The 27,579-nt window shown below is 39.4% G+C and overlaps 2 protein-coding genes across 2 annotated transcripts; one reads left to right on the top strand and one right to left on the bottom strand.

The window, feature by feature from the left end:
* Nucleotides 1-4: 4 nt before the first annotated feature.
* LOC131433768 (uncharacterized) lies at nucleotides 5-1,426 on the top strand. The gene has a single exon (XM_058600360.1). It carries the CDS (start codon nucleotides 5-7, stop codon nucleotides 1,424-1,426), a length of 1,422 nt encoding a protein of 473 aa, XP_058456343.1.
* A 1,202-nt stretch (nucleotides 1,427-2,628) lies between these two features.
* On the bottom strand, nucleotides 2,629-27,327 carry LOC131435226 (ubiquitin-protein ligase E3C). The gene is made up of 9 exons (XM_058602891.1): nucleotides 26,784-27,327; nucleotides 26,501-26,638; nucleotides 25,832-26,444; nucleotides 4,996-5,460; nucleotides 4,171-4,938; nucleotides 3,955-4,099; nucleotides 3,673-3,894; nucleotides 3,519-3,609; nucleotides 2,629-3,454 (listed from the first exon to the last, which is right to left on the bottom strand). Exons 1-9 carry the CDS (start codon nucleotides 27,111-27,113, stop codon nucleotides 2,900-2,902), a joined length of 3,327 nt encoding a protein of 1,108 aa, XP_058458874.1. The 5' UTR covers nucleotides 27,114-27,327; the 3' UTR covers nucleotides 2,629-2,899.
* Nucleotides 27,328-27,579: the final 252 nt, after the last annotated feature.

Below are 27,579 nucleotides of genomic sequence, written 5' to 3'. Positions count from 1 at the left end.
TACGATGACGGAAAATCTACAGCGGAAGCCGGATCGGCCAATGAAGAAAATTGAACGATCTAGTTGTTTGTACAAATTGTCGCCGGTGATGGACGTAGAAGGTGTACTGAGAGTGCGAGGCAGGCTAGAGAAGAACGAAACAATCCCGTTCGACAAAAGATACCCGATTATTCTATCCCGGAAGCATGAAATCACAAGAAAGTTGATTATGCATCTTCATGAAAAGTATGGTCATGCAAACCGCGAAACTGTCTTCAACGAGTTGAGGCAGAAATTCTGGATACCAAATGCTCGCGCTGCTATTCAGCAAGTTACGAAAGAATGTGTGTGGTGCAAGGTTAATCGATGTTTGCCTTCCGTACCAATGATGGCTCCGTTACCAGTTCAAAGAATTACGTCTCATTTGCGGCCATTCAGTTCAGTCGGCGTTGATTACTTGGGTCCGGTCGAGGTCTCGGTAGGACGTAGGAAAGAGAAAAGATGGATCGCCGTCTTTACGTGTATGGCTGTTAGAGCTGTACATCTCGAGATTGTACACACTTTAACGACGCAATCTTGTTTAATGGCCATCCGTAGATTCGCGTGCAAGCGAGGAGCTCCGGAACAAATATTTTCGGATAATGCAACGTGTTTTCGTGGAGCAGATGCCGTGATGGAGAAGACGAAAAAGAAAATCCACAGTGAATGCGCAGAAAAAGTCTCGTCAGCGGTGACGGCATGGCACTTTAATCCTCCAGGAACGCCGCATATGGGCGGCGTATGGGAACGCATGGTACGATCCGTTAAGGAAGCAATGCGTGCGTTGGACGACGGGCGGAAATTGACAGACGAAATCCTCGCCACTACGCTGGCCGAAGCTGAAGATATTATTAATACGCGGCCACTGACTTATATTCCACAAGAATCAGCCGAGGAAGAAGCTATTACTCCAAACCATTTTCTGCGCGGAACCGTAACCAATACGGATAAGAAGATGGATGATTCTGTTGATTTTGCTGATGCTCTGCGAGATGTTTACAAACGATCGCGGTACTTGGCTGATAAAATGTGGGACCGGTGGTCGAAGGAATACTTGCCGTCACTAACTCATCGCTCTAAATGGATGGAGGATCAAAAGCCAATAAAGACTGGAGATCTAGTGTTCGTGATAGACGGAAAGAATAGGAGAAACTGGGTACGTGGACGAGTACAAGAAGTAATAGAAGGAGCTGATGGAAGAATCCGTCAAGCAAATGTAAAGACTGCAGATGGAAAAGTGCATCGACGTGCTGTGGCTAATTTGGCGGTGTTAGATGTTCAGGATGGTAAATCTGGTATTTCCGGAGAACCTACCGGATGTTACGGGCTGGGGATTGTTCACACCGCTGGGCAGTCACCGTCGAACAAAAAGGATGTCGACGAAATCACCGAACCCCTTTTCAAGTGATGTACTTCGCAAAGGTGGAAAGTTGTCAGTGCTGTAAAAAAGGAGAAACAACAACTAGAAGAAAAACGTCAACAACATTAAAATTGCATATCATCTTATAGTGAGTTTATTTCGGATTGCTCATATAGTTTAATAAAAAATTTATTAATTGGTTGAATAGTTGGTAGATGACTGAATAGTGTTGATAATACAAAGGTAAAAATTTAATCCATTTAGAGTAAGATTTGAGATTATTGAAATGTGTTTGTAGGTCGGTGAAACCGTTAGCGTGAAGTAAAATCTTTGCTAAAAACGTCGTCGAAGGCCATATTCAACAAAGCGTAAGATGATTCTGTAAATAAAAGAAAAAATATTATAAACAATTAAATATTAATAGGAATAGCTGAATTGTACGAACAAAGTTTGTAGAAGGAAACGAGATCTAGGAAGGATTCGATATTGTGAAAAAAGGAAAGAGGATACTATTTGAGTATGTATATAAAAAAAAAAAACGAATGAAATTATTGTTAAACTGAAATAAAATTACTTACAGTTTTTGAGCTGCTACTAAAAGTTGCTGCAAAAGATAGTTTCTGGTTCATCCGAACAGGGTCTATCGAAATGCAATTACACGTATCATCACAACCACAGTAGCTAATGGAAAAAGTACATCCGTTTGTCACTAAAGGGGCTGTTAGTGTCACCGTACAGTGAGAAATCTATGTTTATTTGATTTATGGTATAAGTGAGAGGGTAAATGTAAATGTGTAAATGTGCGAGGGTGCGGTAACCTTCTTTAGAATGAACAAAATGTATGACCTCAATGACGAAAGAATAAGAAATACCTGTTTTAATCCACCTAGTGGATATATATATATATATATATATATATATATATATATATATATATATATATATATATATATATATATATATATATATATATATATATATATATATATATATATATATATATATATATATATATTATTTCGAAATGTTTCTCTTCGATTTTTGATGATAGCCGAAATCGGCTTGTCTAGATTTGAGTTCAGGTTAGAAAAATCGGTTCGTACGGTCACCAATTAATTTTTACTAGTCGAATTTTCAAGTAATTGGCATAACCTTTCTGTATGAGAAAAGCAAAACATGCATGTACCCAACCACACTGGTCGACTAAATATAACGAAATTCTTTCTATAAAAAGTCATTCACAATTGATATTTCTGATATTTACCTTCTTTTTTATTCATACACTTGTTATTCTGTTGAGAATAGTCTAAAATAGTATTTCGAAATAAATATAACCATACAGTTGCTTACACATGTCTTGTGGATCATTAAGTGCTTACATGCTGTAGAATAGCTTCCGAGCATATTTCACATTAATGTTCTCCATTATTACACCACAGAAAATCTGACCACAAAGAAAACGCGTGCATCGATAACCTAAACCTCTGGTACAACGGTACGGAATAGAATGCAGAACAAATCTTAGCTTAGTTCGAATCCAGATCCACTCTGAATTGCATAAAGTAATTTCTCGCGCAGCACTTCCTCTTTTTCGACGGCCGGCAGTTTGAGCAAATTCATGCACGTACTCGCAGACGGAAGACGATCTGTGTCACCGGCATTTTGGATACAAAACGGAGGGTCCAAATCTTTGAATCCCAGAAGCGGTGGCCGTGAGCAACTGGTGACAAACTTAAGCAATTGTCGCCGCTGAATATCATCGAACTCTTCTACCACTTTCCAAAACAGTTGGATTGTGTTATGTTCTATCGTAAAATCGCCACCGTAGCGTGTATTTTGCCGTAGATCATGTACATCCACTGGAATTTCAGCACCCGATATGAGTACTTGCAGTTCCTTATTACTAAACATGTATAACCACTCAATCGGTAACACATTTGCTAAACCTTGCCGAAACGCTAAACACTGTGAACGTATCTGTCTGTTCAGTTTAAAATCGGCCATCAGTTGAATATACTCCAAGCGGTTGGACGTGGTCACCATTATGTTGGAACCGTTCGGCTTAAGCTCTTCTATCTATAATTGTACAGAATAATTATGAATTGCCGACACTCGATTTATTGAATACATTCAAGCGTACCCTAGTTTCGCCTAGTTCATCACAAACTATTGTAAAATCTAATCCAAGATCGCTTACGTCACCTTCGTATGCCTTCAGAGACATAAGGTTCCTGTGCGTGTGGTCAAAATTACTCCTCACTATAATGCTATCTAAATTAAGTTAGAGAACCTACCTATGCAGAACGGGATCAAGCGATGCCAGCTGATGAATGTCTACATCAGAATGTTTCCCAGCCAGTTTGGAAAGAAAAAATTCTGCTAGTGGCAATTCAACCAACAAATTTTCGTACAGTGCTTTGCCCAGAATTCGCCCGATGAAGTAGTAATGTCGCTGATAGTCTTCCACAATTTTGCCTACACTCGGATTCGGGTACAGCATATTGTCCTTTGTGATCCTGGTAAAACAAACATGTTAATCATCGAATATAAAAATCCATAACAAATCAATGTCATACATGAAAAAACCACGATGCGGATCGAAAGCAGTTTTAATAAGCTCGGATAGAAATTCTCTGAACACTCCACCTCCATCTATGCCAGCTTCTCTCATGCCGGCAGAGTTAACCATTTCTATGCGGAATTTTGGCCGTAGATCCGGTTCTGATTTTGAAAACCAATAATCAAATAGTTAGTATATCAAGAGATTAAACGAATAAAAAATAGCGTGCTACCATTTATCGGACTCAACTTGTCGAATGCATCCTCATACATGTGCGACCTTCGAATAGTCAACTGAATTGAAGGTCCCTGTAAGAATCCCTGTAGATCACCCTGGGTTCGGAGTTTGTCGGCCGCTACCAATCCCTGAAAGACACCGACGCGTGTGTTGAACGCCACCACAAATGGAATCTCCCGCAGAATCGTTATAGAACGGATCTGCTTTGTTGAGAGAGGAGGTCCATCTTCCACATCTTCACGTGTAAAATCCCTGATGGGTTGAAATGGCCGTGGTCCACGTCGTCCACGGGACAGATGCAAATCGGTGGGTTTATCCAAAGGAAGGTTCAGATTCTGTGCCGTCCAGTGGCCGTCAGGGCAAAAACCTCGTCGCAGGTCACGAGTGTGGATTTGTCGTAGTAACGAAACGCATACTTTCAGCAGGTGGGGCCAAACGTTCTTAGTTTGCTCATTTAGATCACATTTTAATCGGTAGTGAGAGGTGGACTCATTGTTCAGTGAGGTTAACATGGTTCGATAGCTGTCCTTCAGTGAGGATCGTGTTTCGGGAAAAGCTAGTTCTACCAAACCGAGTGAAATTTCCTTTAGAGTCGTACTAAGCGGAATGATTTCTGCAATCGTAAATGGCATGATTTTGCTGACCGTTCCTGGCAGGACGTTTTCCTGGCAGAATTCGCCATCATGCAATGTGGCTATAAGTCTACCAAACAGTGCACAAAACGATGCCAGTATTGGCACAATTCGATCGGAGTCATACTTGGCTAGAACGAAAATAATAATTCATAATTCTAGAAAAACGAAAGCACAAATAAACATACATATTGTCAATCCTTTTGATAATAACGATATTGGTGACGAGAACCCTTGGCTTACTGTTTGGGCAGTCAAGGTATACCAGAGCGAACGGATAAATTGCGGTTTCGATGCTAGCATGTACAACAATTTGTACTCGTAAACAGCTAGCCGATTGTAGGTCATCAGATTATGACAGATGAGGCACAGATGCTGCATCACATCGGGCTTATCTAATATCTCGTCAACGTGTCTCACCACGAACGCCACTCGCTGGTTATCGTTAAGCATGTTGATAATTTCCCGTAGCGTTTGATTCTCCACGCTGGTTAGCATCTCGATATCATCGGATTCTGAATCGGAGTCACTAGAAACGTCCTGCCGGTGGTGATAACTTTCGGCTGACATACGTGGAAGTTTCGTGATGTTGTTCACCATCGATGAAAGAACTTTCACGTATGCACTATAAAGTGTTACGTTGTTGAGATTTTCTGCAAATAATACGAAACCTATTTTAATCCCTCTAGTGATGATTCATAAACGTGTGTGGATATTTCTTCGAAAAACTTTTCATTGACTCTTTATTTATTGATTTATTTATATAATGTATAATGAATAGACACAATATGGTTCTACATATTTAGGTTTTTTGTTTGTCACCCTTTTCGATGCTAGTGCATATTTTTTTGTATAGCCTACACTATGTTTTAAGGAGGAAATATTGAAAACGTTTCATTGTTTAAAAAAGTGGGAGCGTTATGTCAGAGACATAACTGGATGACGTGAATACGAATAAAACTGACATGATTTTTCCACACATCCGAATATCGAGAATCGCTCGGACTGATTGATGGTGTGAGCTGAATACATGAGACTAAAAAAATACGGGGTTGTGTAAAGGACAAGACCGATTAAATCAAGAAGGCAATGTTCAAATGCATTCATAAATTGAAAGACTCACCAAACATGGACAAAAAGTATCTCTAATTCCTTCTAAACTTTATGAGAAATGGTAAAATATTATTCACTCATATACTGATATGATATGCACTTCACAAACTAGATGTTTTAAGTGAAAATAATATGATACATAGTTGGAATCAGGTAGGTAAAGTATTGTCATCATGGTAAAAATTTTGATCTGTAACAAAGAATGAACAATTCCGCAATAGATGAGAAAATCAATTTTGAGTGCATTTTGGTTATAAATTCACCGTCTTAAACAACATGCATAAATGTTTCTGCCCACTTGGTCACTGTTTTTTTGTACTGATTCAAACAGATTTTATAAAATTGTTGTTATATTGTTTTCATGTTTCTATCTTATGGATTTTGTTGTTTTTTATGTAATGTATATTGTACATACATACATGTACACATATACACATGCCCCTATATACACATTTACACACACATAACACATTGATCAATAAGTCCCGAGACTAAAGCAGAGATGGCGCTCGTAGTAAACCAGTAACCACGTCTTTCTAGAGTACTAACCTTTGCTTGAAACGGGTCAAAATTTTAAGTCGATCCGACCAGAAACAGCTGAGTTATCGAGGTTGGAGTAAAGTCGTTTTGTAGTTTGTTTAAAAAATGGAAAAAAACGAGTTTCGTGTTTTGATAAAACATTGTTTTTTAATGGGTAAAAACACCGTGCAAGCGAAACAATGGATTGAAAAATGTTATCCGGACTCTTGTCATTCAAAAGCAACGATTTGTCGGTGGTTCGCCGAGTTTAAACGTGGTCGTACCGACACAAATGACGCGGAACGCTCGGGTAGACCTGTGGAAGCCGTTACACCGGAAAATGTGAGTGAAGTGACAAAAATTATAATGAAAGATCGTAAAGTGAAACTCCGTGAGATTGCTGAGATGACACAGATATCATATGAAAGTGTATCTACTATCCTTCATGAAAAATTGAGCATGAAAAAGGTTTTTTCCAAGTGGGTGCCGCGATTGCTTTCGATGGAACAAAAACATCCTGCCACAAGTCGATGAAAACAATGGCGAAATTGAACGAATTGGGCTTTGATCTGCTTCCCCACCTCCCATACTCGCCAGATTTAGCCCCCAGTGACTACTGGCTCTTTGCTGATCTTAAAAAAATACTCCAGGGAAAAAGATTAGGCTCAAATGAGGGGGTCATCGCTGAAACTGAAGCTTATTTTGAAGCGAAAGATATTTTTTTTATAAACATGGTATTGAAAAATTGGAAAAACGTTGGAACCATTGTATCGCCCTAAGAGGTGATTATGTTGATGAATAAAAATAAAATTTGCAAAAAAAATGTTATTTCCATTGTTAGTCTCGGGACTTATTGATCCATGTGTTACACATATATTCCCCAAGTAAACATCGTAATATTTAGTTACTATTCTAATAGATTCTAACTACCCAAGTAGCATATTAAGTTGCTGTCCTGTATTTTTCTTCCGATTGTGCAATTTATAAAGTTAGTTTATATTACTATTCTGATAACTGTTGTGTTATGGGAAAAGAGCAATTTTTCTGTGTTGTGCAACATATAACTGATACAAAAACTCATGCCTCGATCCCATCACAAAAGCAGTAATAAAATCAGTGAAAAAACAATTGTGAAACTCTTGAGAGCTACTACGTAATGTAAACAAGAAATGGAATGACGTTTACAAAAACATGCAAACTTAATTTCTAATGAATAAGTTTCACATTTGATTTTCAATACAACTGCTCTTAACACAAACATGGATCTTGTAAAATAATCTGCACATGAAAAATGATAATGCTACATATTGTAGAATTGATTTTTTGTGTTTTTGTAATTGAAAAATCGACAACGAACTGCATTTTTATGGTGAAACATATATTCGTACGGCCGAAATTTCCAAGCGCCTTTGAATTAACGCGTTTTTAATGATTGTGCACCAATTACTGTGAAAATAACAGTCTATTATTTTGAATGAAAATCATCGGAATGGTGTTTAAAATACGTGTATTCAAACATTCTTCAAAATTCTCAGACGATTTTGATCAAACTAATGTGTAATTAAACCTGAAAAATCTCGAAATGAATTTTGCTTGAATATTTTCCAATATGGTATCGATGGTAACAGTAAGTTGAATAGAAAATGGTTCACCCAACGTAATGTCATATATTATCTAAATAACAGGAAACATTAACATGATATTATTTCGAAAAGAAATGCTCCACGTTTTGTTTTTTTTTATCAGTTTCAATCTTCTAGTTGAATTAAACAACAATACAGTATAGTCATTCATCTTAGCGGACCCGACTTTTGTGATACGCACTGTAGGTATTATTTTGGTAAGTCCGTGTGCTGGAGTTGCAAAAACAAGTTGCACAAGCGGTAATTTATAACTATGATGACATTAACTTTTCGTTCAATATCTTTGAAAAGTGATGTCAGGTCTGTTTATTTTGTTCCCGAGATGAAAACCGAATACAATTTATCTGATTGATTTTTGTTTTCATTGCGTATGTAATGCTGTATTCCTGCAACTTTTATGATAATAATGTCATGTCGGCAAGTTTTGCGTTCAATTCAAACAGATAAATCTTGCACAACTTTTTTGCAAGTTTTGAATTTTATATCATTGTTTTTTTCTAAAACTGAAGAAAACTGCACACATTGAGCTAAAAATTCATGGGGCAGCCAAAGCTATGTGGATTCAGTAGAAACATATTCTTTACAGCAAGGTTATCAATTCGGCTAATCATTTTTGCCTTGCGGAGAGCATCAATCATTTACTAATTTTTCTTCCACAACAGATTTAAAGCAATTTCGACGTATATTGTGTCCGCTACAATTATGACAGCCGTTTGGAAAGTTTTTGATAAGTTGCACAATTGTTATAATTACTCCCGTTTCACATGACGATGTGATTTTTTTTGCAGAACTTTAGTGAAACATAAACAAGTTGGTGATATACTGCACAAATGTTTTAGATGTACCTAAAGTTGTTCTACAGTGATTTTTTCGGTAGTATTGTGAAACTTAACAGTAATGAGTTGCACAACCAATTTTAAAATATTTAAAAATCTTTCTGAACATATCAAACATAAAGAACATTTCTGAATCAATTGTAAAACATCTTCAAAGTTCAATAAGTTACATTTGCTACTTGGGTAGGGTTAATGTACCAATACTCACCTCATTAGTAGAGTCACCATGTTATTTTACCCATTACTCGACTTTTAACCAAAAAAAATCGAATTCTTTGCTTCGGTTATGTGAAGCGATACTGCAGAAAAAGTAGTTCGAAAATTGTTCAATACTGTGTTATAGTGTCGCGAAAACTCGTATCAAATGCCCCTAATTTCAAACAAATCTCACTCTAACTAATGGTTTTCGTATATGAGATGACTAATGGAGGTGAGATAAAGGGGGTGCCGTCACCCAACTTTTATCTCTATTATTGGTCGATCGATAATCCTGAGCTGAAACGGTGGCCCTTATTGCACACTTACACTTCACTCACACATCAGCTAACCCATCAGGTCCCACACGAAAACGAAACAATCTCATAAAATAACTTGGATGAACATCGTGTGGCAGCTATCAGTGGTTTGCTCATATGTTCAGTATTATTTTATTCTATTCCACAACATTCCATCTTATTCCACAGTATACCATGGTACACAAACCATCAATAAACGTCAAAGATGAACTTGATTTACCGTTCACTTGTTGTCATCGTGGGACACAATTGGGATACGCTCACTTTATGTAATTACTGCTACATACTGGTAATAACTGGTAATAAGGGCCGGTAGTATGAAAATGAAAACATAAAACTCAGTTAAGCCCTACCGGCTCTCCAACCCTGGATGCTGGAATGTAATGCAATCAACATCTTATTCAAATCGTTCCATATCTCATTCATTTAATTAAATAATGAAGCTAGAAGCTGTAACACATATTTATATTAAATTGTAAATGATTGTATCTGACAATAATTGCAATAACGTTAATCCCACCAACCATGGGAGAGTATTTTAGCTAAAAGGGTTTTTTCGCAAAGAAAACTCTATAACAATATTTGACTTTGGTCAACTTTACTAGGGAATATTATCAATGTCAACTTCCCTTAAGGGCTGAGGCCAGTGTGTTTCAGGGTGATTTAGAGGGCTATTTTCACGCTTCAAATCTGATTTTCTATGAAACGGTGACGAATATCAAAACACCCAACTGAAAATCTCTTAGAAAAATAGTTTAGATTATTCTGTGAAAATTTCAGAATGATGCATTGACTTTAGCGGTAGGGAAAGTCTTTTTTCTGAAGGAAGAATTGCATAGCTGAAGACGGCAAATTTCAACTTGTTCATTGAATATCTCGCCTTCAAAAGCATGGATCGAAAATCTATCCTGACAATGTCTAGATAATTTAGTTTAGATGCGATTAGTGCATAAAAACCAAGAATGGCTTTTATCGTATCAAAGAATGCTCACTCTTCATTCTTTACACGAATGAATCAGTGCCATCAAAAAGAGACACCCGGCATGGCTCATTTAACATAGAATAGACACCAGTGCGAGAGCGATTTTTTTTCGATGACATTTCTGAGAATCAAAGGTTAGCATGCTGCTGTGGGGATCCTCTCTGAAGCAACAAACGGTCGCTTATTCTCGTTTCGCGATCCGATTCTGTAAGGGCAGTGGATAATTGCGATAGAATCATTTTACTATTGCCGCTTATTCTAACTATGTGCATATAACCTTTGTATAAGTTGTGTCTATGAAAATGTATGTGAATGCTCCACACAAGGGTTTTGAAATATTGCAACCTAGTATGAGAAACATCAAGTTGAACCATCGATTCGATTTTCTGCGATAATTGTCAACTTGCGATCCTCTCTTGGGAAATTCCACACAGCAACGATCATTATCAGACTGTATTTTTTTTTCAAGGGCCGTGAAATACTCAGAGTATAAAGTGGAGCGAAGAAATGTAGAAAAATTCTCTCGCGATTCATGCATTGAATGACTCGAGTTCCTATAGGATCTTCTACCGGATTGAAAATGTTGTATACAATATAGAGAGCAATATAGCAGCTTCTGTCAAATTTTCGGCAATCACCAACACTGATAAAAACACATATGTTGTCGCGATAAAAATTAAGTGAATGTTATCTTTGTGAAGGTAAATCCATTTCTATGGCGGCACCATTTGTATTTTGGATTTTATGTGATGTAGTCAAACTTCAAAATATCAAAACTTTTTTGGCCACCCGGCCACATCGAGAATCATTTTGCACATTTGCGAGAGAGCATGGAGAGAAACTATTCGTAACTATTGGACCGAGGTGATGCGTGGGTACGTTGTATTCACGACACTTCTGGAGTACTTGTTCTATCGTGAATATGTGATCCGTAGTGGCGCGGGCTCCAGTAAATCCCGCTTGGTACGGCCCTACGAATTCCTTAGCTATTGGTGATAGACGACGGCAAAGGATTTGGGAGAGTACCTTGTAGGCGGCGTTCAGCAATGTGATTGCGCGGTAATTGCAACAGTCGAGCTTATCGCCCTTTTTGTAGACGGGACATACCACTCCATCCATCCATTCCTGCGGTAGAATCTCCTCCTCCCAAATCCTAGAAATCATCCAGTGCAGCGCTCTAGCCAGTGCCTCTCCTCCATGTTTGAGCAGCTCGCCTGGCAACTGGTCATTACCCGCGGCTTTGTTGTTCCTCAGCTTACCGATCTCCTCACTTATATCCAACAGATCAGGGGCTGGGAATCTGTCGTCGGCTGAGCGTGCACCCAGATTGATTCCTGTACCGTTCTCTGTATCTTGTACTTCGCCATTCAGATGCTCGTCATAGTACTGCTTCCACCTGTCGATCACCTCACGTTCGTTCGTGAGAAGGTTACCACTGGTATCTCTGCACATTTCGTCCTGTGGCGTGTAGCATCTACGTGAGCGGTTTACCTTCTCATAGAACTTCCGTGTGTCATTTGAGCGATACAGCTGTTCCATCGCTTCGCGATCTTGGTCTTCCTGGTGGCGCTTTTTCCTCCGGACAACCGTGTTCTGCCTGTTCCGTGCCTGTCTGTATCGTTCCTCGTTCGCTCTAGTGCGATGCTGCAGCATCCCTTGCTGCATTCTTCTCTTCGACCAACTGCTGACATTCGCCGTCAAACCAGTCATTTCCTCGATTCGATAACCTCGTACCTAGAACGGTTGCAGCAGTGCTACTCACGGCGGACCTTATGTTTCTCCAGCCGACTTCAAGAGTCGCCGCGCCAAGCTGCTCTGCCGTTGGTAGCACTAGCTCCAGTTGTTGCGCGTATTCCTCTGCAGTACGAATGCTACGTAGCTGCTCGAGAATGACTCCCGGCGTTCCTGTGCGACGAGTATTGTGCACCGTCGATGGTTTTGAACGCATACAAACCGCGACAAGGTAGTGGTCAGAATCAATATTGCCACTGCGGTAAGTGTGGACATTGATGACGTCGGAGAAGAATCGCCCGTCGATGAGAACGTGGTCGATTTGATTTTCCGTATGTTGATCAGGTGATCTCCAGGTGGCTTTGTGGATATCGGCCTACCTGAGCATTAATGTCGCCGATGACGAGTTTTACATCCCGCCGTGGACAGCTGTCGTAGGTTTGTTCCAGCCGCGCGTAGAATGCTTCCTTCTCGTCATCGGGTCTCGTCTCATTTGGACAGTGCACGTTGATGATGCTGTAATTGAAGAAACGGCCCTTCAATACGCACATTCTATCACTGATTGGCTGCCACCCAATCACGCGCTGGCGCATCTTGCCCAACACTACAAATCCTAGTTTTTAGAACGTTGGTTGTGCCACAGCTCAGGTAGAAGGTAGCCGCTCGATGTCCGCTTTTACACAGCTTCTGTCCCGTCCAACAAAGTTCCTGCAGTGCTACGACATCGAAGTCGTGGATTTTAAGCTCATCATGCAGCATTCGTTCGTATCCTGGGAAGCCAAGCGATTTGCAGTTCCATGTACCAAGCTTCCAATAGTAGTCCTTAGTTCGTCGCGTAGGAATAGACGCTCGGGCAAGCCCCCCCTTCCCTGTCAGCATACGACCAAGGTCCCACCGGGGTTGGTTACCCGATCTTTTCTATGGTTACTCGTACCCCAGCCGGTACCGCGGGGAGGTAGGGATAGGAGTTACTGGACAAGAGGCTAAGAACAACATTGGGCCCTGAATTGAGCATTGTCCAGTCGTTTACCAACCAACCGTTATCAAGGTCATTCCATATTCAACTGTGTCTGCATAAGTGCCGTCGAGTGATAATTCGAATTAATCCGTTTGCAAACAATTGGGACATACAGCATCCCATTGTTGCAATAAATCCCGTTCTATCAAATGTGGAGGAAGTCATGCGGATAACTCCTGCGGCGGAGACATTAAAAAGTGTCTCTCTGTAAGGAGGGACCGCATGATATCTCGGTATGCACCGCGTACAATTTGCGCAAGGATAAGATGAGGCGTTCACATAAGCGACATTCAAAGAGTTCTTTTGCTGAAATGTTGAAGAGTGCTACGCCTCATGTAAATCTATACACTTGTTTGTCAGCTAACGAGACCGAATATGATGACCCCCTAGGTAAATTTTCGGCTGTCCCTCTTAACTCATTATACAGAAAGAGAAGAAATAAATCTTCTCAAAAGCTCCCTAGTAAGGGTTCGAAGGTGTCCTCTGATGGGTCTCAAAAAATTACAACAACTGGTACTTACTCTTACTCTTTCAGTCGTAGACCACGCTAGTCTCTGCTGTATACAGGAAGCGTCTCCATTCAACTCGGTTCATGGTTGCTCGCCGCCAGCCTCGGTTGCTGCGAAGGGTCCGCAGGTCGTCCTCAATTTGATCGATCCATCTCGCCCGCTGCGCGCCTCTTCTTCTTATACCGGTCGGATCATTATCGAGAATCATTTTAACCGGGTTGTTCTCCGACATTCTAACAACATGCCCGGCCCACCGTAACCGCCCGATCTTGGCCGTTTGGACGAGGGTTGGTCCTCCCAGCAACTGGTGCAGTTCATAGTTCATTCGCCTTCTCCACGTACCGTCTTCCATCCGAACTTCGCCGAAGATGGTTCCAACACCTTCCGTTCAAAAACACCTAATGCACGTTGATCCTCCGCAAGCATTGTCCGGAACTCGTGCCCGTAGAGGATAACCGGTCTAATCAGCGTTTTGTAGATTTAACAACAATTTAACGATGAACAACGCACATCACTCGATCCATCGTAGCCTTGACCAATCGTATCAAACATGTCCGGGAGTCCGTAGTCGTGCATGATTTTCCATAGCTGTTCTCGATCGATTGTGTCGTAGGCTGATTTGAAATCGATGAACAAGTGATGTGTGGGCACATTGTATTCGCGGCACTTTTGCAACACCTGGCGGATGGCGAACACTTGGTCCGTGGTAGCGCGTTCGCCCATAAATCCTGCCTGATATTGTCCCACGAATTCGTGTTTTAGTAGCTCGCTTGGTAGGTGGTCAACGCCAGCGGCCTTATTATTTTTCAACCGGCTTACCACCTCCTCCACTTCTTGGAGGTCTGAGACCGGCAGTCTATCGTCCTCCACACGCGTTCCCAAGTTCGTTACCGCGCCACCACTTTCGTATTCCGCCACATCGCCATCGAGGTGCTCATCGAAATACTGCCGCCACCTCTCGATCACCTCACAGTCGTTCGTGAGAAGATCCCCGTTGGTGTCCTTGCACATATCGGCCTGTGGCACATGGCCTCTGCGCGAACGGTTCACCTTCTCGTAGAACTTCCTTGTGTCATTAGCACGGAACAGCTGTTCCATCGCTTCGCGATTTCGGTCTTCCTGTTGGCGCTTTTTTCTACGGGATACCGAGTTTAGTCTGTTCCGCGCCTGTCTGTATCGCTCCTCGTTTGCTCTCGTCCGGTGTTGCAGCTTACTCGCCCAAGCTGCATTCTTCTCGGCCACTAACTGTTCACATTCGTCGTCGTACCAGTCGTTTCTTACGTTCGGTGTCGCCGTACCTAGCGTTGCTGATGCAGTGCTACCTATGGCAGAACGGATGTCTCTCCAGCCATCTTCAAGAGTAGCTGCACCAAGCTGCTCTTCCGTTGGTAGTGCCACTGCAAACTGCTGCGCTTAATCTTGGGCTACTCCAGGATCCCGGAGCCGCGCGATGTTAAACCGCGACGTTTGGTTTCGACGTTGGGTAGCACACACACACCGTTGGCCGTTGTTATTCGATGCGGCACGCAGGCTGTTCGGCCCGATTACCGGTCGGTACATTGCCTCCCTTCCTACCAATCACTCGCTGACGCATCTTGCCCAGCACTATAAAGCCAGTTCCCAGCTCGTTCGTTGTGCCACAGCTTTGGTAGAAGGTAGCCGCTCGATGTCCGCTTTTCCACACCTTCTGTCCCATCCAACAAAGCTCCTGCACAGGCTTCCCAAATGTACCGCCGCGCGACATTATTATTGAGGCTGTCTTGCTACTCTTTCCATGACAGCCTTGTGATAGGTTTCATCACGACAGCCCTTAGACAAATAGTTCTGTACAGCCAACGTTGCCGTCATTCCCTTCGTTCGACAGTTCATTCCATCTCAAAACATTTTGTCATGGTCCACGACAGCCGAAGAAGCATGAAGTTCTTGCTGATGCGACAGTAAACTTCGGGTATCAGTCACTGCGTTGTTTCTGTCGAGAGCAAAATATTACTCTCCCTTGACCAGGTCTGCGACAGTAGCTGGTGCGGTTAAATTTGTTGCTCTTGGTTTGCTATGAAGATTCGAGGCAAGCATGTGGGTTTTAGTTTTGCCTTTGGTGATTGCTTTGCGCAGCGGTTGATCATTGCGCATAGCAATCACCGTTGTTAAGGCATTGATAACAATATTATTGATAATTAATAATATACGAAACTACTAATACGAAATGGATTAAAGAACGGACTTTGGTTTAAATGAATAGTCAATTTTTTATTTTGGTCGATCTTCTATGAATCGATCGATCAATGAAATTCTATAGAAAGAAAAGTTTGTTTTCATGAAATTATATTCATAATTAAAGAGCTGAGACAGTTCGGCGTGCTCGTTTCAGGCAGTTTACGTTCGGTTTGTGGCCTGTAACATTCATAGTGTAGGCGCGTACTGATGTGCTTGGAGCATTATTTCCATCCTCTTTATCTCTTCCTTCAGAATATCAAAGGCGCGATCGTTTCTTATTCAAGAGTGTATAAGTCAATTGAATCAGATTTTAGATGTAAACGGTGAATGAATGTTTGTAGCAAAAGATATATTCAAATTAAAGATTCTGTATTCGATACTAGTTAGCGTGATTCTGAATAGCATTCAACTTTGCGGTCGACTTGTATGTCTACGGGACTATTGCATGGTCAGTGTTGCAATACTACGGAGACTAAGAATCTTTCCAAGTCAGAACTGAAACATACAAAATCTGACTCGTTAAGTTCGTTATATGTACATTGACCAATCGAATAAAAACCTTGAGTGCAAAATTTGGAGTCGGAATTAGCAATGCAAAAATCATTTAGAAATTTATTTGCAGGTACCGTACAACAAAGCTTTGAATGCAAAAACTGAATGAAAAATTGCGGTTCTTCCAAAAAACATGTTTCCAAGCGTGGAATGCAGCATGGTTGCCCGTAACAGATTCGAATGTTTATTTCGTTTTATTTAGAAAAAAGTTTTAGTTCACCAAGTTATTTAATAATGTCTTTCTTGAGTAATATGGTCTCAAGCCTTCCAGACATATCCAGTTATCTTCTATATATGAATAGTATAGTGTTTCTATTAACCTGGAATATATTCCAAAATACATATGTGCTGATAATCTGGAATTCATTTTCTTCCTGTTATGCATTGAATTATCTTATCTCTAGAAACGGCATATTAACTATTATATTATTTTGGTCATAGCTACCAGAAGTTCGCGACTTTTACACACATTAAAACTGTCACTTTACATTGTAAAATTTAAAACTCGGTTAAAGCGCATCTTTCATCAAGTAGAAGCTTGTGTTCAGTATCTTTTGAATTCTTTAGCTTAATGTCGTTGTTTACCACAAAACTTGATATAAAAGTAACTGAGGCCCAAATTTATAGCTGCAGTTAAAAGGACAATTTCATGTAAACTTTGAGAAGTATCTTAATCATTTCCTCTATGTGCTTTTACGCTCAAGCCAATTTTGGAAATGTAGATGTTGCAATCACGAGCGCACGCAGAAGAAGATGCGGTGCCTTGAAATTTCAAACAGCACATCCAGTTTCTATGCGCTTGCTACAATTCTCGTATACATTTTTGGTTCTCTGTTTCAGTCGGCCCTCACGCCCTCACATTTCGATGCACTATAGATTCATCGTATTGAATTTCATTGCCGGTTCTGGTTAGGAAATTTGGGGATAAGTACGATTACCTATAAAGTACACTTATATTTCCAAAAATGGTAAGTAACAAAACATGTTATTACCTAAACATGAATTCAAGCTCAATTTGGTTTTGAAGAATCTTATATCTGCCATTGGAATTATAAAAATTTCATAGTGTGTATACATAGATTTTGATTTTGTCATAAAAAAAGGTTTTGAAATTACTTGAAAATTCGACTAGTGAAAGTTGACATTCGACTAGGATAAGTTAAGCAATTCCTCCGTGTGTATGTATGTGTATTGTATGTGTCAAACAACGTCACTCAATTTCTCAGGCATGACTGCACCTATTTTCCCAAATCAGGCTGAAATGAAAAGGCTGCATAGGTTACTATTGAATTTAATTCGGATCCGACTTCCGCAGTTACAAGTCTAAGAATGTCGAAAATTTTCTACTCTAATTGGCTAAGTAGCTTGTGTCCGCATTAAAAAAAATCAAACGTTTGGAACTTTAAATATTGTAAATGAATAGTGAAACATTCTGAGAGCCGAGTTCATTGCATATATTTAACAGTTTTCTTTCTGAAAAGGAATTATGTAAAAAAAAAAAATTATATATTGAAAAATGTAGGTGTGATTCCCCGGTGAACGACCACAATTAAGTTTGAAAGCGGAAATAAATAAATATAATAATAATAATAATAATAATAATAATAATAATATTAATAATAATAATAATAATAATAATAATAATAATAATAATAATAATAATAATAATAATAATAATAATAATAATAAAAATACTCAGCACGTTGAATAGTAGCCATGTGATCATTGAGTTTGCTATGTCCAGTCAGAGCTCTGACCAGAATACAGCAATGATGCTTGGAAAAATACAGTAGACACTTTGACATTTTCAGATTTAAATCTGGTAGACATGCTTTTGTCTGAGCGCAAGTTTGCAAGCTGCGCCAGTAGCTGGCATGTTTGGATGCAGCCCAAGAACGAATCTTTTGCTTTATCCAACTAGTTGAAAGTGGTAAAGCTGGTTCAGGACCAACGAAATCATTCGTTTCACCAGCTCTAGCCAACTCATCAAATAATAATAATAATAATAATAATAATATTGTGGCTGTCATTTCCGACCCTAAAAAATTCATTGGTTTAGTTATCCTAGGAGAAACAGAAAAATCAAAACGTCGTTATTCAGAATAAGAGTGCAGAAGATATTTTAGGAGTATTATCAATGAATGCTAGTGTATCTGTTTCTTTAGGAATAAGAAGGAAGCACTAAGGATGAATACTTCAGTAATTCAGATATATGAGCCGTTACACAAAACTCTGTGTTTATCTTTTAATATTCGTTACTTATTAAAATTCATTGCCTTCACCGACAGTATATATAAATCTAAAACAATTTCTTTATTTCACAATGGTAATGTAATGAAATCCTAAAATTTCCTGCAAAGGTAATCCCAACAACGCAATCGTATGTACTAGTACCACTTCATTGAGGCAGCCGAAATAGTGCGAGCGCACTATGAACCACAGCTCGTCTCCAGAAACAGCCGGTTTATTGCTTCATGAGACATTGATGAGACAGCCGGCTTGCGACAGCCCTTCGTAACAGTAATTCCCTAAAAATCAAAGGATGTCTTCGATTTTCTAAGGCTGTCCCCGTAACATTTTATGCGAATGAGCGAACAGAAAGAAACAGGATACAAACAGCCCGTTCGGTTTGACTACTCTCCGGATAGAATACTCTCATCAAACTGGTGAGTAGAAACTGTCTCAGTGACAGCATTCATTTAGGCATGCGAGCGCTGTTGCCATTACAGTTCGGCATATGCTTGCACACATATTGTAGACTGGGCTTTCGACTTTGCGGTCCGACAGTTCATGATATCTCGTGGCGGATGTCATTGAAAAGCAGTACTGCTGGGAAGCCTGCTCCTGCAGCGCTACGACGTCGAAGCTGCGAGGATTTAGTTTGTCGTATATTCTCCTGTCGCAGCCTGCGAAACCTAGCGACTTGCAGTTCCATGTTCCACGTTTCAAATCGTAGTCCTTATTTCGTCGCGTGGGTCTATGCCGATTGTTCCGGGTCGTATTCTCTCCTGTATTGTTTGTAATTAATGTTTTATGGGCGGCTTATTAGGCCTACGCCAACCCCCTGTCTCGCCGGAGGATCATCGTGCTTGCTCTGTTTAACGTCCCAACTAGCACTAGAACGATCCCGTTGGTGGGGTTGCAATCTTGGATTTAGCTGGACGGGATGCAGCATTTCATACTCAGCCGCTGGATACCAGATCAGACGCTGTTTGAAGCCGCTCCTAACATGGAGTACAGACGCTCCGACATCCTCTAAAGAGGACCCCCTTCCCTGTCAGCATACGACCAAGGTCCCACCGGGGTTGGTTACCCGATCTTTCCTATGGTTGCTCGTACCCCAGCCGGCACCGCGGGGAGGTATGGATAGGAGTTACTGGACAAGAGGCTAAGAACCACACTGGGGCCTGAATTGCGCATTGTCCAGTCGTTTACCAATCAATCGGAAATTGTCTAAGCTTCTTAAAAACAAGCCGAAACCGATACCACCTCTTCGTCTGGATGACTGTTTGCTCATAACACCGGTTGAAAAAGCTACTGCTTTAGGTCAACATGTTATTAGTTTCCACCTTCTCGGTCACGATATGGTCATTCCTCATGAAACTACTGTTTCAGCCACTGTCGAAACTGTTGATAGAATGCCTTCTATATAATCACAGAAGAATTGGAAAAATCCATCAAAAGATCAAAAAACATAAAAGTCCGGGTGCTGACTCTATTTTCAACATAGAGCTCAAACACCTTAGCGTTAGATTTTTCCAACATCTTGCATCTGTTTTCAACCAATGTTTCGACCTTAGCTACTTCCCCTCTAGTTGGAAAGTGGCCAAAGTGCCCAGTGATCCCAATAAAAAAACCTGGAATGGATCCCACCTGTCCGAAGAGCTACCATCCGATCAGTCTGTTATCTTCACTGTCCAAAATGTTCGAAAAAGCAATCCTGTCCCGTTTGTAGAGTTTGCAGACACCAATAACACTTTTCCTGAAGAACAATTTGGGTTTAGAAGAGGTCGTTCTACTATTCACCAGTTGGTCAGAGTCAATAACACTCTTTCAAGAAATAAAGCTGTTTCGAAAACATCTGGCATGATTTTGTTAGACGTTGAAAAAGCGTTTGACAATGTCTGGTACGATGGCCTAATTCATAAAATGCATCATCTCAGCTTCCCAACCTATCTAATCAAAATAGTAAAAAACTATCTGTCAAACAGAAGTTTCGAAGTCTTTGTTAACAACTTATCATCAGATAAATTTCATGTTGTCGCTGGTGTTCTTCAGGGTAGTATCCTGGGCTCAATATTATTCAATATTTTCACGTCAGATATTCCAGCACTTCCGGGTGATGGCGTACTCTCACTGTTTGCCGATGACACCTCAGTCAAAATACAGAGAGGAATGGATGTACTGGTTGATTATTTCAACAATTGGAAAATATGCATCAATGGAACTAAAACTCAAGCTGTCATATTTCCCCACTCTAAATCTCCCCATCTTTTCCCACTTGAGAATAACAAAATTAAAATAAATGGCTCTGAAACAGGTTGGTTGAATGAGGCAGCTTATCTAGGACTGACCATGGATAGCAAGTTTCTCTTTAGTGTGGACAAAATAGTGTTAAAATACAACATTTTATTGGGATCTCTCTACCCATTGATTAACAGAAAATCTAAATTACCACCTCAAAACAAACTATCTGTTTATAGGCAAATAGTTTATCCAGTCATGAGTATGCAGTTCCAGTTTGGAAAAATTGCGCAAAATGTCATAAAGCTTATTAGCTCCAAGTCGTTCAAAACAAATTTTTAAAAATTCTGAATCTTCCTCCATGGGCTAAACTTCTTATGTACATACAATTGCTAAACAAGAAACAATCGAGCAGAAATTTGAAAACACACACAATAAATTCAAAACTAAATGTTCAACTTCTGAACATGCCATTATTAGAGCGCTTTGACCATGAAATAAGAGTCACTAACAATTTAGGACTGAAAAAATAAGAAATAAAAATTAAAACATAGACTAAGCAGATAATACCATAGATGTAAAGTTATGAACTGTATCACTAAAATATTGTAGCCACTAGATATAAATGTTGACTAAAAATATATAATAAAAAACATATTTAACAAAATTTTATTATAAAAAAAATAAATATGCCCTTTATGCAAATTGATTGTATGATTGTAATGACGTCGACGAAATGACATGTAACCTACGAAGACGGAAGAGTCTTTTGAAAGCGTTATTCCGCCGAGTCGCTGAATCATACTTTACAAAAACTACAAAAAATAGTTCGGAATAGGTGTCTGTATTGTAATTATTACACCTTAGGGAATGTGTAGTGACGTGACAATGAACAAGAGAATTCCATGGTAACAAAGAAAGTGAAATTGGGTCTTAATGATAATTTCCAAGCAAAATAATGGATTTAAAATGATCTCAAAAATAGCATTTATGAAAAATTATGCATGTAGATTGTTATTCATCTTTAGAAAGTTTCTTGACGTGATATCCGAAAGACAAAATTTCACCGATCTGAAATTTAGGCAATGGCTCATATATTCGTGATAAATGCACTGAATCTGATGAATATTTTTGAGTACATGTTTTACTATTTTTTTTAGTAAGAACTCAATATAGAATTGAAAACCATAGTTGCTGAACTATGTATTACATTGTCAGGATTTTGTAAGTACTTATTACTAAAATGCGCTTAAATGTTGTTCGGGACCGCAGAAATGTAAAATTCTCACCGTTGACTAAACTGACAGAACCAGTTTATTTTTGTCGTGAATACGACTTACTTTACTATGGGGTGCCTTTTCAAAATTAGCCATATGGAAGAATGGGCAGAACTTAATCGTGAATATCTCGACTTGTATTAATGGTAGCAACATAATTCTTTCACCATTTCATCAAAAATATGATCAGGAATTTAGGATAATATTTTGAACAATGTGAGATAACCACAAACAACTCAAAAATTAAGTTTTCTCAAAATTTGAAAATAATGCGGAAAACTCTTTACTTTCGCTTGGATTTTTCGCGCAAGGACGACGATTTTGAGGTAGTCAGGCACATATCTGCAACTGAATGCGTATAAAAGGGAAACCGTGGTCGAAAATCGATCATTTCTTTTCGTGCGTTCGGTGGAAGCAGACGTCGTGGGAGTTGAACCATCAACCAGCAGCGACGGAGAGTGCACCTTTTGCGTGGTTAGAACCTCAAACGCTCAGGTAGCAACTCTCATTCGCTTGCTGGCCATCAAAGCGAGAAGACTGCCATCGTGAGAGTTTAACCATCAACCAGCAGCGACGGAGAGTGCACCTTTTGCGTGGTTAAAACCTCAAACGCTCAGGTAGCAACTATCATTCGCTTGCTGGCCATCAAGGCGAGAAGACTGCCATCGCGAGAGTTAAACCATCAACCAGCAGCGACGGAGAGTGCACCTTTTGCGTGGCTAAAACCTCAAACGCTCAGGTAGCAACTCTCATTTGCTTTCCGGTAGTCGTAACGAGAAGTTCAAATTTCAGATATTAGTTCCGCAATATAGGTTTAGTATTCAGAGCCTGCGTGCTGAAACTGTATTCCGGAACTAATTTCAGTTTCGAAATTGCAGTTCTAGAATTGAAACTGGATTCTGAGTCTGTTATTGGTTCTAAATTTAGTTCTTGAACTCAGGGTCCAGTTCTTTATTCCAGACTTCTTCTATTCGGTTCTTTTTAGAACCATAATAATACTCGTAAAGAATTATGCGGAAATTTACTTTACTGTACTCTATACAACTCATTCTGGTAGTCATGGCGGTCTTCAAGTTTCAGAGCTTAGTTCCGGAATATGGGTTTAGAATTCAGAGTCTGCGTGCTGAACTAACTCAACTCGTCACTCTTCATCACGAACGCTTTCATAAAAAGTTCTTTTCAGAGCCACCATTTTTTATTATAATGAACTATACTGCTTATTTCATAATATTTAATTGCGTTTCAGAATGTTTAATTTAACAAATATGTAATTTAGTCTAGGCGCATCGTTTAAATTTTTTAAATTTGCACAATTCAAACAATCGATCAACTACCAATTCGAATTCGGAAGCATAAATAAAGCGTGTCATATTCGTATTCACGACATCCAGTTATGTCTTTGACATTACACACCCGTACTTTTTCTCTAGAGAACATGTTCTACAAAATGTAAACTTCAAAATAACGTTATTCGATAAAAATCTTTTAGGCGAACATAGAAAAAAAAACATTTCGTTTACAAAATTTTAAGTTTTTTTTTGTCGTGAATTCGACTTACTTTACTATGGGGTGCCTTTTCAAAATTAGCCATATGGAAGAATGGGCAGAACTTAATCGTGAATATCTCGACTTGTATTAATGGTAGCAACATAATTCTTTCACCATTTCATCAAAAATATGATCAGGAATTTAGGATAATATTTTGAACAATGTGAGATAACCACAAACAACTCAAAAATTAAGTTTTCTCAAAATTTGAAAATAATGCGGAAAACTCTTTACTTTCGCTTGGATTTTTCGCGCAAGGACGACGATTTTGAGGTAGTCAGGCACATATCTGCAACTGAATGCGTATAAAAGGGAAACCGTGGTCGAAAATCGATCATTTCTTTTCGTGCGTTCGGTGGAAGCAGACGTCGTGGGAGTTGAACCATCAACCAGCAGCGACGGAGAGTGCACCTTTTGCGTGGTTAGAACCTTAAACGCTCAGGTAGCAACTCTCATTCGCTTGCTGGCCATCAAAGCGAGAAGACTGCCATCGTGAGAGTTTAACCATCAACCAGCAGCGACGGAGAGTGCACCTTTTGCGTGGTTAAAACCTCAAACGCTCAGGTAGCAACTATCATTCGCTTGCTGGCCATCAAGGCGAGAAGACTGCCATCGCGAGAGTTAAACCATCAACCAGCAGCGACGGAGAGTGCACCTTTTGCGTGGCTAAAACCTCAAACGCTCAGGTAGCAACTCTCATTTGCTTTCCGGTAGTCGTAACGAGAAGTTCAAATTTCAGATATTAGTTCCGCAATATAGGTTTAGTATTCAGAGCCTGCGTGCTGAAACTGTATTCCGGAACTAATTTCAGTTTCGAAATTGCAGTTCTAGAATTGAAACTGGATTCTGAGTCTGTTATTGGTTCTAAATTTAGTTCTTGAACTCAGGGTCCAGTTCTTTATTCCAGACTTCTTCTATTCGGTTCTTTTTAGAACCATAATAATACTCGTAAAGAATTATGCGGAAATTTACTTTACTGTACTCTATACAACTCATTCTGGTAGTCATGGCGGTCTTCAAGTTTCAGAGCTTAGTTCCGGAATATGGGTTTAGAATTCAGAGTCTGCGTGCTGAACTAACTCAACTCGTCACTCTTCATCACGAACGCTTTCATAAAAAGTTCTTTTCAGAGCCACCATTTTTTATTATAATGAACTATACTGCTTATTTCATAATATTTAATTGCGTTTCAGAATGTTTAATTTAACTAATATGTAATTTAGTCTAGGCGCATCGTTTAAATTTTTTAAATTTGCACAATTCAAACAATCGATCAACTACCAATTCGAATTCGGAAGCATAAATAAAGCGTGTCATATTCGTATTCACGACATCCAGTTATGTCTTTGACATTACACACCCGTACTTTTTCTCTAGAGAACATGTTCTACAAAATGTAAACTTCAAAATAACGTTATTCGATAAAAATCTTTTAGGCGAACATAGAAAAAAAAACATTTCGTTTACAAAATTTTAAGTTTTTTTTTTTTCAATCGTGCATATGTCATTTGCTACGGATCTATCGGTTATTCCAACAATTTTTACGGCTATATGTGAGTAAGAAGAAATAAGAGAATACTTGAGATTTATTAGATTAACTCAACCAAAGTACTGTTTTCTATTAATAAAAGCAATAAATTTGGAGTGAAATGCGAATAACTTAGGTGCTTTGATAATACTGCAGACTGAATAATGGTTCGAATTCTAGTGACTTCATGATTGATAGAAACAATTTATATCCAGATATGAGTTTTGAGAGGGACAAAGTTCTCCGGGACAGCTTGTTTATTATAGAAGAAAACACGTCACTGTTCTCTACAAATAGAACATTGATGCTAAAATCTTGATTCGCGAAAATTTGGCCAGCGCTTTCTACAGTGAGTTACCGACATCCTCGCTCTATATCATCTATGGGAAACCCTTAGTTAAAACCTTCGACGAAGATCCTTGATTTATTGAAGTAAGCAAATGTTTTTGTAATAAACAGTTAGCCGGGCGCAAGTGGAAAATAGACTACGAAGATATACTCGAAAAGAGTGGCCAAATTTTCAAATTACCGTCTTACGCTATTATTATCAAAAATCTCATATTCAAATCACTTACCGAACTGATTTTCGCTCAGTTTCATCGCAGTGTAAAGCAGTGAACTGGTGAACAGAAGTGATTCATTCTGTCGACTCTTTCGGGGTTTCTTGCTAGAATTTTCCCCTGCTCTTTTAGCCATCATTGATCCACCGTCGGTCATTTCGTCGTCGATGTCAATCAAAATTGTGTTTTGATAATCCAACCGAACCTGATACTCATCTGCAATGTAGTGTATCAATGAAATATACGGAAAATCAAAGCTCTTCGCCAGCGAAGGAACGATGTAGTGTTTGATCTGATTAGAAAAGTCTGGGGATAGCATGTAGAAACAGAACGACTGCATAATGCTGGCATTGAACGATTCGTTTGCTGTCGGAATCAACTTCAAGGGACGGAGCAGCATTTGCAGCAGTGCATCTCCGACTGGATTCGGCAGTTCGGTTGTATCTTCATCTATGGGAGGTATTTTGTCTTCAATTAGCTGGCGGATGATCTGAAAGTACTTTTGGCGGATCAGATAGCAGAAAATGTTTTCCAGATAATTCCGACCACGATTTTTTAAACTCGAATCGATGTACTTATCTACATAGATGTTGGACGAAAAAATTTCTAACATGCGCATAGGGATGGTCTGTAAGTGAACAATATATTAGAGTACATCTAAAGCAAAGCAAGGGCATTGCTCACCGATGAATGCTCAGGAATAAATATCTGCTGTAAACATAATCCCAACAATTTTTTGATACGATATGTCCATATCGACTCGGTTGTTGCTGCCTCAAACGCTTCTTTTTGATTCTTAATAAGATATTGACAGAGAAAAATCTGCGAAAAACACGAAAAAATATATTCTTTTCTCCATCCACAAAAATTACTCCATTCACAAGAATAAAGTATCGATTTATTTGCCAAAATTAATGACCTTCTACGAACCCACTCGCAGAAACCTGCTGCAGATTCGCTAACCTACCAATCGATCTCCATCCTTGATATTTTTTACATGGTAGAACAATACAATCCTTCGAGACAGATATTCTAAATCCTGTAACTTTTTCAATCCATTAATTTTCCGGTATTCATCGAACCTTTCTCGTTCACGGTGTTTGACATTCTGCCGTTGCACAAAACTGCGCACCGAACTTTGAATCACCGTCGCACCGTGTTGCTGACGACGAATATTTTCCCGCTTCTGGCGTTCTTGCTGAGCCTTCCGGATAATGCTGAGACGATCTGATTTTTGCGAAACACCACCGAGACTTTGCTGTGGGCGACGACGAAAGTCGCCGTCAAAATTAAACATCACGAATTTCGGCACAAATTTTGACCTTCACCCCTTTATCTATACTTGAAAAATCAGTTGCATAAACTCGCGGAAATAAGAAAAACGCAGAAACTAATTTAAACTAGCACTTTTCTTTGTCAAGTAATACTTCAAAAAACCCTTCAACTTATTGGCATTCCAATCAGCTGTAGTGAATAAATTTTGATATCCTTTTTGTTTTCGCAATGACGTTTCAAAAAGCAACAATATGGAAATGTCAGAAATTAAAGATCTCTTGAACGACGTCAGCGCTGTAATGTAATGTAGGTCTTATATTGAGTTGAGTCTTTGCTGTTTTCTGACTTTATATTCCGCATCGCACTGAAAGAAATGAGCGACCACAAACTGAACGGTTTTTGCTTCATCCGATCCCCATAACAATTTTCAGATGTTTTTAATAAGTCGGCCATTCAATTTCCCCTCTGTCAAAAAAAAACTGATTTGT

This window comes from Malaya genurostris, chromosome 3, assembly GCF_030247185.1.
Source record: "Malaya genurostris strain Urasoe2022 chromosome 3, Malgen_1.1, whole genome shotgun sequence".
Lineage (NCBI taxonomy): Eukaryota > Metazoa > Arthropoda > Insecta > Diptera > Culicidae > Malaya > Malaya genurostris.
The sequence above is the reverse complement of the archived record's forward strand: the minus strand, read 5'-3'. Positions and strand labels throughout refer to the sequence as shown.